Source organism: Temnothorax americanus, unplaced genomic scaffold (assembly GCF_048541705.1).
Source record: "Temnothorax americanus isolate GAGA-0224 unplaced genomic scaffold, ASM4854170v1 Scaffold1, whole genome shotgun sequence".
NCBI lineage: Eukaryota > Metazoa > Arthropoda > Insecta > Hymenoptera > Formicidae > Temnothorax > Temnothorax americanus.
In genome coordinates, this window is record NW_027509230.1 from 8,525,665 (window position 1) to 8,539,127 (window position 13,463).

Genomic DNA, 13,463 nt, shown 5'->3' on the forward strand with positions numbered 1-13,463 from the left:
GTGCGCTTTATAGTTTTCGGTGTCCAGGTGTAATAATACGTTGAATTCGATGTCTACGTGTCCCAGGTTGCCGATGACGAGATCCACATAGTGCGCTCCGTAGTTTTTGGTGTCTACGTGTATTAATATCTTGAATTCGATGTCCACGTGTCCCAGGTTGCCGATGACGGGATCCAGATAATGCGCTTCATAGTTTTCGGTGTCCAGGTGTAATCGTACGTTGAATGCGATGTCTAGGTGTCCCAGGTTGCCGATGACGAGGTCCACATAGTGCGCTCCGTAGTTTTCGGTGTCTACGTGTATTAATACCTTGAATTCGATGTCCACGTGTCCCAGGTTGCCGATGACGAGGTCCACACAGTGCGCTTCGTAGTTTTCGGTGTCCAGGTGTAATAATACGTTGAATTCGATGTCCACGTGTCCCAGGTTGCCGATGACGAGGTCCACACAATGCGCTTCGTAGTTTTCGGTGTCCAGGTGTAATCGTACGTTGAATTCGATGTCTAGGTGTCCCAGGTTGCCGATGACGAGGTCCACATAGTGCGCTCCGTAGTTTTCGGTGTCTACGTGTATTAATACCTTGAATTCGATGTCCACGTGTCCCAGGTTGCCGATGACGAGGTCCACACAGTGCGCTTCGTAGTTTTCGGTGTCCAGGTGTAATAATACGTTGAATTCGATGTCCACGTGTCCCAGGTTGCCGATGACGAGGTCCACACAGTGCGCTTCGTAGTTTTCGGTGTCCAGGTGTAATAATACGTTGAATTCGATGTCCACGTGTCCCAGGTTGCCGATGACGAGGTCCACACAATGCGCTTCGTAGTTTTCGGTGTCCAGGTGTAATCGTACGTTGAATTCGATGTCTAGGTGTCCCAGGTTGCCGATGACGAGGTCCACATAGTGCGCTCCGTAGTTTTCGGTGTCTACGTGTATTAATACCTTGAATTCGATGTCCACGTGTCCCAGGTTGCCGATGACGAGGTCCACACAGTGCGCTTCGTAGTTTTCGGTGTCCAGGTGTAATAATACGTTGAATTCGATGTCCACGTGTCCCAGGTTGCCGATGACGAGGTCCACACAATGCGCTTCGTAGTTTTCGGTGTCCAGGTGTAATCGTACGTTGAATTCGATGTCTAGGTGTCCCAGGTTGCCGATGACGAGGTCCACATAGTGCGCTCCGTAGTTTTCGGTGTCTACGTGTATTAATACCTTGAATTCGATGTCCACGTGTCCCAGGTTGCCGATGACGAGGTCCACACAGTGCGCTTCATAGTTTTCGGTGTCCAGGTGTAATAATACGTTGAATTCGATGTCCACGTGTCCCAGGTTGCCGATGACGAGGTCCACACAGTGCGCTTCGTAGTTTTCGGTGTCCAGGTGTAATAATACGTTGAATGCGATGTCTAGGTGTCCCAGGTTGCCGATGACAAGGTCCACATAGTGCGCTCCGTAGTTTTTGGTGTCTACGTGTATTAATACCTTGAATTCAATGTTCACGTGTCCCAGGTTGCCGATGACAAGATCCAGATAGTGCGCTTCATAGTTTTCGGTGTCCAGGTGTAATCGTACGTTGAATTCGATGTCTAGGTATCCCAGGTTGCCGATGACAAGGTCCACATAGTGCGCTCCGTAGTTTTCGGTGTCCACGTGTCCCAGGTTGCCGATGACGAGGTCCAGATATCGCGCTCCGTAGTTTTCGGTGTCTAGGTGTAATAATACCTCGAATTTGATGTTCACGTGTCCCAGGTTGCCGATGACGAGATCCAGATAGTGCGCTTCGTAGTTTTTGGTGTCCAGGTGTAATAATATGTTGAATTCAATGTTTAGGTGTCCCAGGTTGCCGATGACAAGGTCCACATATTGCGCTCCGTAGTTTTCGGTGTCTACGTGTATTAATACCTTGAAATTGATGTCTAGGTGTCCCAGGTTGCTCATGACGAGGTCCACATAATGCGCTTCATAGTTTTTGGTGTCTAGGTGTATTAATAACTTTAAATCTGAATGGGTGCGTTCAGCCGATACTCCGCTAGCCTAGCAATCGTGAGCAGTTGCTCGTTTTTGCTCGTTTCTTCTCTTTTTAATCCAGTAAGTCAAAAAAGAGGAAACGAGCGAAAACGAGCGACTGCTCACGATTGCTAGGCTAGCAAAGTATCGGCTGAATGCACCTAATGTAGGACACGTAGATATCGAATTCGAGGTATTAATACATGTAGACACCGAAAACTACGAAGCGCACTATGTGGACCTCGTCATCGGCAACTTGGAACACGTGGCCATCAAATTCAAGGTATTAATACACCTGGACACCGAAAACTATAGAGCGCGCTATGTGGACCTCGTCATCAGCAACCTGGGACACCTAAACATTGAATTCAAGCTTGATTCATAAAAATCGACTTAAAATTTCCCTAGCGGCAGAATTAAAATTATGTCATGACATAATAAAAATCGCTGAATTAAAATTATGTCTAGACATAATAAAAATTGGACAAAAATTATGTTTAGACATAATAAAAATTGGATGAATTAAAATTATGTCTGACGTAAAAATAATTATCAAAAATATCGATACCTGAAGATATCGGTACATATACAGTTGCGAACAACATTCAGTAAGACACGCAAATAAAAATAAATAAAGAATTTTACAGTTAACGACTTATTAACATTAATCATGCTTTATTGCGATTATGTTTTATGTTGAAATTGAAAAATATATACAAGGTGTACAATTAAAAGGGTTACAGATTATTATTTTTAAAAAACTGAGCAAAATATTAAATTGTTGTTTTCTTTAGAAATAATAGTCCGTAACACTTTTAGCTTCATACCTTGTATTATATACGGTTTATGAAATTTTAAGATATATTGTTTATAAGATTAAGTTGCGTAACACTACAAAAAGGCGTGATATCCGTACAAAATTACCTTTTTAAAAAAAAAGGTAAAAAAAGGCGCCAAGTACACGTATAGTAGTGTATATGTTGTTACCTAAAAAAAAAAGAAAGTGGTAGTATTATACCTCGAAAAAACCTAAGTAACAAGTGGTAGATCTTTATATCTCGAAAAATCTCGAAAAAATCTAAGCAGTAGTATCTTTATTTCCGAAAAATTATAACCCAAGTGATACACGTCACAAAATTATGTTACCTTATCAAAAAGAAGAGTCGCGCTTCAAGTGATCTATTACAATTACAAAAAAGAAATGATATCTCTTTAAGTTAGAGCGCCAATTACAGAGAGAACATGTATATTGCCTCAAAAATAATTGTTGCACTGCATTGAAAAATCTTTACATTGTGTCAATTAGAAAAGAATGTATAATAACAATTTTATAAGATTAAAAAATTTTATTTAAATTTAACAAGGGAATACAAGATATTTAAATACAAAGTTATTTACATGTGTATTTTTTAATGGCCACAAAGAATTACAGAAGTAACAGTACAAAATAAAAATATTTTATTAAAATACATAAATTTTTCTTGTAAAAAAACTTGGCGCTGCTAGACCTCAAAATTTTAAATAAATAAATAAACTTATTCTATACTTAATTATAAGCCGCATTATCCGCCGTCCGCGTAGTCACGCACACCCATATCACTCACTCCCACATCCACGCTGATAATCATTTAATATTACTCCCATTGTATTCTTCTCTGAATTATTTTTATTTATTGTTGTTTTTATTTATTTAAAAGGTCTAGCAGCGCCAAGTTTTTTTACAAGAAAAATTTATGTATTTTAATAAAATATTTTTATTTTGTACTGTTACTTCTGTAATTCTTTGTGGCCATTAAAAAATACACATGTAAATAACTTTGTATTTAAATATCTTGTATTCCCTTGTTAAATTTAAATAAAATTTTTTAATCTTATAAAATTGTTATTATACATTCTTTTCTAATTGACACAATGTAAAGATTTTTCAATGCAGTGCAACAATTATTTTTTTAGGCAATATACATGTTCTCTCTGTAATTGGCGCTCTAACTTAAAGAGATATCATTTTTTTTTGTAATTGTAATAGATCACTTGAAGCGCGACTCTTCTTTTTGATAAGGTAACATAATTTTGTGACGTGTTTTAATAAACGATATCGTTCGCCGTTTCGGACTGCGGGATGATCCCCGATATCCCTCTCGGCGATAGACAGTTAATCTCGCTAGTTGGGCACATTGCGGCATTTATTATGCATTTATTCCTCGTCGGAACAAACGCTGCACCGGGTATATACCTATCGCCGCGCGGCATCCGCCGAAACTCGAAGCGCGTGAGCAAAATACCGGGATGAGAGATCGAAGAAACTCGCGACGGGGGGTGGGGTGGGGGGAGGAGGTGAAGGGCACGTAATGTGCGCGCTTATAAGCGAAAACTTAAATTACGCAAGTCGTTATTGAATAGATGCAAGCGTCCGGTTAATGGGGCGCGGGCGGGGCGTATAAAGCCGAATCGGAGCGTGAGCGTGCTGCTATCAAATCGCTCGTCCCCCGATCCGCGCCAATTTTCTTCGACTTTAAACACCGGGCGTAACGACCGAGGGGAGGCCAGTCATCGAAACGCAGTCAGTTTGATGGACGAAAATTCGAACGATCGCGAAAATCGTCGATTCCTGGCATCTCGCCCCCTTTTCGTTCGATCGACTTTCGTTACTCTCGCTCTCTTATTCGTTCCCCCCGCTCGTCTCCCCGTGCCTCCTCCAAACCCCTTTCGGCTTCTTGCGCGCACCACGATTTCCAGTTCCAATTTCGCATCGATAGAAGCGTCGCTCGATCCCCGATGCTGGAAGCTCCTCTCTTCCCCCCCTCCCCCCATCTCTTTCTTTCTCTCTCAATCTGCAGTCGATTTTCTCGTGCATCGACCCAATTTCCCAGACCGGTACGGGCAATTTAACACAGGTCTTCCCTCCACTTCGCCATGCCAGATTGGCGGAAGACCACTTTTTCAATGCCTATCGTGGGATAATAAGGGTCAGAACCGATTTTTAAGAGCGCCGCAGAGCGGCGTCCCGCGGACGTTACAGTAATCGAGGGGGGCAACTAAACGAGATCTCCCGCTCGTAAAAAAATTCTTTTTTGACGAGCTAAGCGTTTAAATTCGGCGATGATTGCAACGTGAGCACAACGTATGTAATTTTAAGCGATTCGCGCACGTGAATAAAATAGATTTAATCCAAAAACTCGCATAGATGTTATTCACGAGTATACAAAGTTTATACAAAGTAAATGTGAAAAAAATTCGTTTTATATCCCACTATGCACACTTTAATAACGTATTTAAAACATTAATTAAAATTAAATATCGATCCTAATGTAAATATGTAAAAAATGCAATCGAATGATGAGCGATCAAAGTTGATCAATAACGTCACGTAAAGTTTGCATATTTATAGGCCCGTAATTATATTTATATCAATCTGTCACTGATTGATTATAAAATCAAATAATATTGATTCTTATTGCCTAATTTTATATATTGACTAATTTTATCTTTTAATATTACTTTTTATACTATATTATATTATAATAACTCATGTCAATTTATTTTCCTTTAGTATAAGATCAAATTATTAATAAATATGGATGAACTGTGAAAGATCAATGTAAACGTGGCGTGCATCATAACAATAAATATCATTAACAATATATAATTAGTATATTCTTTTATTAAATCAAAATTAATTGAAATGTATTGTATAATTAAAATATTTTCATTCTTTTTTTTATTTAAGCAGAGATGTTTAAAAAATTAAGTACATTTTGCGTTCTTGCACCAATTTTATAATATTTAACTGAGAGAGAGAGGTATAGAGTGATTACAAGCAAATCTCAAATTTTATTAAAAGAATATTTAGAAAACGAAAAGAAGAAAAGCTAAACCATACCTAATATTAACCTAATATTAACAATTTTTCCCTAACATATTTTATAAATATTTTTTTTATTTTTATTTCACATAAATACATAGAATATCTTATAGCGTTTTTTCTTGGCTGCACTATCGCCTGCACTGCCCTGCACTACCCAATAGCGTTGCATTAATGTTGCACTAGTGTTGCACTAGTGGGCAATAGTGCAGCCAAGAAAAACGCTATTATGATCTTCTTAGCTCATGGGATATGAAAAAAGTAAAATAAGAATATTTTACATAGGTACGACAAATATTAATATTTTTTATTTGTCATAGGTTTTATTTTTTTTCTATTTTTCATTATTTGTGTGTCTAAACAAAAAAATAAAAAATTTTTATTTTTTAATCAATTCTGTAATAATGTGCCAAATTAATACATCATCTCTTTTTTCATGGTATTCTCTTACAATTAGATGACTTTCCTAAAAATCCTCGCCGATTCATAAAGTGCTTGGCAAAAAATATAAAAGACATACCTAATAATATCTTTACGATTCGAAGATCCTTTCTTTTTGTTTACCCCAGTTGTAAAACATTTCCCCCTCCTTTTTTTCTCACTTGAATACATGCCAGCGAATGAAAATCCTATAAACATTAAGCGACTTACGCACCTAGTAATTACTGAACACTAATTACCGGGCAATTACTATATAATTTAAGATATCGAAATGCGTCGGTAAATGATCTAACCGACTAACAATGCATTGATAATAATGATGAACTCTATTTTATGAGCTCTGTATACGTTTGCATTGGCGTGTGCACAGGTCGACGGACGATTATACATCAGAGTTAAATATTACATTAATATTTCCTAAGTTCAACCATTTTAAGGCAATGGACCTGTCAGCTGTTATATTTAACTGTAATATTCCATTATATTCCATTACCTCAGATTAAAATAAGAGATAATTTGGCAGTTTGGCACTCACCAATACGATGCGCAGCGACGGAGTTAACTGCGTCGACCTGTAAAGCACACAAATATATTCAAATTATGTAGCAGCGTCGAAAGCGATCAATATCACGATTTCAAACAATAGTTAATATATTATTGCGTGCGCTCAATGATTTAACATATTTGTCTTTCAACCGTAAAAATATCGAACAAAAGAACCGTATATTTTTCGAACAGAGAGAGAGAGAAAGAGAGAGAGAGAGAGAGAGAGAGAGAGAGAGAGAGAGAGAGAGAGAGAGAGAGAGAGAGAGACTGTCAAAATTTTACAGGTAAAACAAAAACCTCTCCTCTGATTTTTACGTGCAACGTAATCACCCAAATAATCAGGACTAAACAGGGTCAACTCCACAAATAACGTACAAATAATGCGATAAATAATATACATATAAAGGCTACTCACGCCATTGGTTGCTCCGTCGTCGCCCGACGCCCCCACCTCCTCCCAGGTGCCGAGCTGCTCCTTTATGGCACTCACTCAATCGCGAAAACACGATTAATTATGAACACGCGCGCTTTGTCGCAACGCTCTCGCGGCACTTCGCGCGACACTTCCGACGCCAGCCGCACACGACGCGTACTTCATTGCGACGCGACGCGAGAACGCCATTGAAGAGACCCCGCCCCCCCCCCCCCACCCCCCCCCCGCTCGACGACACCGTCGCGACAATTTTCACGGTACGATTGGGGGTGACGAACCTTTAATCGCCGTACATACAAGCCCCGGATTCGCGCTGTGTGTTCAACAAATATCGAAGTTAATCACGACCAGTATTTACCGGTCAAACGGATCGCGACGGCACGGCACGCGGCGACGCGAGGCGAGGACCGTGGCCACCTCGTTTGGGCACGACTTTCCGGACTTTCGGCGAATGACGACCCTGGCAACGTTGCCTCATCTGCCTCGGCCGCTCGGCGGCAACTTCACTTCGTTCGCCGCGCGACACGACGCGCGAGTCGAAACCCGCCGCAATTATAAAAAGACGCGACGCGGACCGTTCGAAAAAGTGCGCACGATTGCACATTTCAGTTGTCGATAATATATACAATATTGTCGAAATGCAATACGTTTCGCACGAATCCCGGCAAATACGCGCATTGTTAATCCGTCCGTTAAAGCATCGCGCGTGCATATCGCGGCTCTCGACGCGAAAACGGCGCTCAAATTACACATTCAAATTTGCGAGAGGAGCTCGGGAACGCGCTGTACGCTGTGCGAGATAATGCATTCGGGTCTAAACGCAAAGAGATTGGATTAATTTGTCATTTCTATCGTCAAAATTGCTCGGAGTAAAGCTCGGAATTAACAAGCCGCGCGAGATATCGCGAGGTAGCGCGATAAAGAATCGTCGATATGAAAAGATTGCGACTGGATCGCGCGGGACAAATGACACGCGTCTTCACTGTACCCGCCGCGAGCGCGTCTCGAAGGATAATGCTACGCACGCGGACACGGAGCGACTCGTAACTCGTACCTGTCCGCTCGAGTGTCGCCGCGCAAATGACAACTTGACAACGCAACGACCTTGTGTATATACCGCAGCGCGCTGTGCGCGACGAAAACAAGCCGAGCGTCGCCGCGTCGTACCATAGGTACCCGGCCAATTCAAATGAAATATTTAACGTATCCAATACGGCGAAATATTTATATAACGGCACTGTTCGCACTCATTTAAATTGCGCTGTTCATTCGCGTTTGTTCGCGCTCGCTCGTCTTGATCTGAGAGCGCGATATGCGGTTCATTTTAGATAATGTATAATTCGTGTCGGGATTTGAAATATAATTCCTCCTGTGTGTGTGTGTGTGTGTGTGTGTGTGTGTGTGTGTAATCTTGTTACGATAATAAAACGTATAAAAAATTAAATTAGACTGTATATTAAGGTACGTATAGAAGGTGCGTTAAAATAGTGCATGTAATATCTCGAAATTTGCGAAACATAAAGTTATATTTATATATAGTAGGTATTATATATTCTATAAGTTAGATATATATAATTGGATTTTGAAATCTGACGTGAATATTATAGATCGGTTTAAAGTGCGCTTTATAAAAAATGAAAGTATAAGTATAGCCGAATATATAGGCCGTCCTTTATATTTTAAATCAATTTAGATAAATGAGAATTATTATAATACAGGGGTTCAACGTTTATTTGAAAAATAAAACTTATTTTTATTTTCGGAAAAACATTTTTATACGTGTTTATTATTATTAGGTATTATTATTTTAATACATCAAACATTCCGCAATGTTAGTGAATCCAAGAATAAAATTGTGAAAAATTATTCTTACTTAACTCATTAAACTCACGCGATTTTATTTCTCTTCGGATGTTAAAAATCAGGAAAAGAATAACGAGAAGAAAAGACAAATTTTATATATATATTCTACGAATTTAAATTCGATGGTCTTTCTTAAGCAGAATAATTAACCGATTATTAAAATTTTGATTAAAAAAGATTATATAATTTGCACAGATAAAATTTGCTATTTATAGTAATACTTGTCTTTAACAATTAATTATAGTGTAATCTCTGCGCAAATTAAGAAAATGAAAAATTAATCGAACAGTAAAAATCTCACTGCACATATCTGAGCTGTGAAAGTCATTAATAAATGCGATAGCTCTATACGTATCTACAAACGCAATTACGTGCCTAATTACGAAAATTCTATGCGATACCATCGGTCAACTTTATAACTCAAAAACTCTGTCACGGACGTTCTTATATATTAAGATTTCCGATTCTAACTAATCTCTAGAATAAGATTATATTTTGACAATGATGTACGACGTACCCCATTCCCTTTTAATATTCGCAACGTGAAGCGTGTGCAACATATTTTTGCAATATTCCGGGTACGTGACGCAATTTAACGTAACCGATCGACGCTAACTGTTTTTCCGCAAGTACGACCGCGCGTTGCCGGCATGCATAAGCTTTCGCGCGCGTGCAATTTCGGTGACACTCGTACGGCGCGTACGACGCGCGTGTATATATTTGCGAAGTGAGGCAGAGGAGAGCCTGGACCTGGAGAGAGCGCGGCCACGGTCCCGCGTCCCGTCCCGTCCCGCCCGCGCCGGGCGAATTACCGCATGTTCCGTGTTGCCCGCCCGTGCGCTACATGTTGGCCCAGATTCTTTACTGTCGCGCGCGCGCGTGCAACGCAGTCTCCGCACTTGAATCCATCAGTTATCCGCTTTTATTGCGGATTCCACTCTCCTCCGCCCGGCGCGACCACGACCACCCCCGTCGCCCAAGCCGTACGACACTACGACCGTCCCGACCACCTAACCTAACCTAACCGCCCGCCGCGCCGGGCGGTCTCCGCCTCCGCCGTAGTCGCTCAAAACGTCCGGGTCTATTTTTTTTACTCTTGGTTGTGTTGGGCGAAATCAGATTTTTATTCCGCGTTCCTTCCGCGCTGCCCTGTCGTGTCGCTCGTTAGCGCTGACGTTTTCGCGAGGACGCGACGTTGCATTAGCATGGATATTATTCACCGTGAGACTTGAGACTTGAGAGCCGATGGGTTTTGCGCGGGGGGCGAGAGGCGGTTGTAGCGCACGTACGCGGGGTTATAAAAAGGCAGGATAACACGGGTACCTATATCGCGGCGGGCGCCGCAAGCGTATATATACACGGTGTGTGTTATCAAGTTTCCGCGGATAAGGTCGACACGGCGCGGCGGAACTTTGTTACGATGAACACTCGCGCGGCATCGATCCGCGCGCGAGTTGCCGTGTGCGAATTAATAGATCCCCGATATTTGTACGGCGAACTGGTGAGTCCATTCGCGTAAGAGGAGTTACGTTTTCTGAATAGAATCAGCATAATCCGCTTCTCCTCTCTCTATAAACACTCCGCGCGAATCACCGACCGAGTTGTATTTGGTGTCTTAACGAGTTAAAGCCGGCCGGGCTATTCATTTTACGTTTCGGAGTACGTCCCGGGTTCGTCAAAGCGAATGAAATTTGTTTGCGTTAATCAAAGAACATGTAGAGCGAACGCGCGTGTGTTATTACATCTGTATCTTCTTCAGCGGTACGTTTATCGTTGAGAATTTGTCAAAGCATACGTCGTCCGTGTTAACGTAAAAAAAGGGGGGGGGATGCGTCGAGTTAACGTCTTCGGGGCGATAACAAATCGTCGAAACGTAGATCTGAGTGAGGATAAACGACTTTGAGAGAAAGGAAGGGCTCGAGTGTGGAATGAATAAAGCTCCGTAAAAAAGTGAAGGGTCCAGTTGTAAGAGAGATTGGGCACGAGGAGGGAAGATTTTAAATCGAGTGAACCAATGTTGTTGATGATGCACATCCCGCGCCAACATCCCCCTGTGACACGGAGGAAGAGCGGGCCGGAGATATAAAGGGAAGAACGTTTTATATTCACGTGCAATCGGGCGAATCATTGATCGTCGAGCCGCCGACTGCATGGGAAATCGGAAAAATCCCGGAAAAGTGGTATTTTCCTGCGCGTTAATATCGAGAACGTAAGACCTTTTTAAGTTGTTGTAACAAGTTTAATTTCATGAAACTGCGCGAAGAATTAAAATGTACTTAATATTTGAGAACGAAGGAGAAAAGAAATATATTTTGTTTGCTTTTTATCAAGGTATAATTATATCACGCGGAAGCTATACGCGTGAAATTGTGAAGCAACAAGAGAGGCACACACGCGGCGGAGGAAGAAAAAGGTGACCGCGAAAGAGAAGGGGCTTTGCCGTGTAAGAGAGCCGTCCCTAAAAAGTGTTAGGAAGAACAGGCTGGGAGCAACACCTGCGAGTCGTGAAATATTACGACTATTTATTCAGTTCTTTTTAAGAGGATATATATCCTCGGCCAATGAATATATCCAAGGTCTCGCCGAGACTTTTCCCAGGTCCTTCCGCGATATCAATTTACTTCTTCAAGATTTGGAATTGTGTCGTTTCCTCTTCTTGCGCCGGTTGCGAGCGGAGAAGGGAGACTACCGATACTGCAAACGCTAAAAGAACCAAAAACGTTATACTGTTTCTTTTATGCGCGGATTATCTTCTTCTTTAGGATGAAACTAAACGAGAAACTTTCTCTTTCTTGATAGAACCTGATGGTTCCTACCGTTTATTGACAATTTGTAGAGCCCTTAGGACTCCATTGTCCGTGGACTCGCTTCGGATAAGAACTTGTAGAACTACTACCGCTATCGGAGAAGCCGTGGATATCTAGTACAAACTAATATTACAAGTTCGCAAGATGTATTATAAATCAATTCCATATATTATATTTAACACCATTGTTTGGTAATAAAACTAAAGCCCAGTTTAAATAATCTATAATGCACAAAGTTAAATAGAATTTTATTTATAATTTTAAATATTGTCTAAAAGTAACTTGACAAAATATTTTCAATCTTATTTGATATTATCTTGATTGGGACAAACTTGATCAATTGATTTATCGAAATAAATCCAACATTTTTCTCGACGTATGAAAAATAATTTGAAGTATCAAACCTGATGAGATAAAGTTAGAAACATTTCGATCACCATACTGCGTTGAACCTTACGAATGATAAAATAAAATTTATATAGCAATCTATTTAGCTGCCTCATATATATATACATATTACATGGTTACATAAAGGTTTACTCAACTTGGCGAAATTTAATTTATTTTCAGGGTGAGGGGGCATGTTGGTGTGTCGGCGGTTGCTGCTGATCGCAGCCGCGATTGCGGCCTCGATCGAGGCTGGCTCGGCTAGTTACCACCCCGGCATTTCGTCATCGGACTACTCCGGATACCCGAGCGGATACGCGGTTTACTCCGGCGCGACGTCACCCGAGTCCGCGTCGTCCACGAGCTCGTCCACGTCCGGCCCGACGTCGGAGCCCGCAGCCAGCAACACCGAGCCGCTCTGCCGACCGTCCGAGTTCCAATGCGGCACCACCGGACATTGCGTCGCCCAGGACAAGTACTGCGACGGCGAGAATGAATGCGACGACAAGTCTGACGAGCCGAGATATTGCACCCGTGAGTACCCCCGCGAACGAACGGAGACATTGAACAAAGCAAGTCTCCGCGCCGGGACGAATCGATACGCCGAGGTATCTCACTCTGTTCCTCTCTCTCTCTCTCTCTCTCTCTCTCTCTCTCTCTCTCTCTCTCTCTCTCTCTCTCTCTCTCTCTCTCTTTCCTTCTCCTTCTCGAAGTCGTCTTTTATTAGGCACTTGAACCGAAAAATAATAAATAATTCCAATCCATCATTTCTTTTAAAAATGTATTGTTGTGATTCTTTTGTTAAAACTAAATTTATACACAATTGTTGAATAATACAATAAAAAAGCACCAAGTGGATCACCATGTTCATCATCGTGAACAAATGGATCAGCGTTTTTATGTTTTTGAAAATTTAAAAGCTTTTGTTATTTTGTGTGTCTCGAACACGATTAATCAAGTAAACAGTTAATACCTAACAATAGGTAAATAGATAATAAAAGGAAAAATGTAATTGTAGTAATCGAGAAGCAGAAAAATAATTACAATTGTTTTTGGTCATGCGTGACCGCTTGTTTATCTGACATATTCAAAACAATACGAATTACACCGAATATACGTT

The 13,463-nt window shown here is 41.1% G+C and overlaps 1 protein-coding gene across 1 annotated transcript in view; it reads left to right on the top strand.

Moving 5' to 3' along the window:
* Positions 1–13,463, top strand: part of LOC143894549 (uncharacterized) — a 63,407-nt gene that overhangs the window by 39,434 nt on the left and 10,510 nt on the right. The window contains exon 2 of the mRNA XM_077401348.1: positions 12,527–12,877. Coding sequence (XP_077257474.1) covers positions 12,538–12,877 — 340 coding nt within the window. The 5' untranslated portion in view covers positions 12,527–12,537. The remainder of the gene's footprint in view (positions 1–12,526; positions 12,878–13,463) is intronic.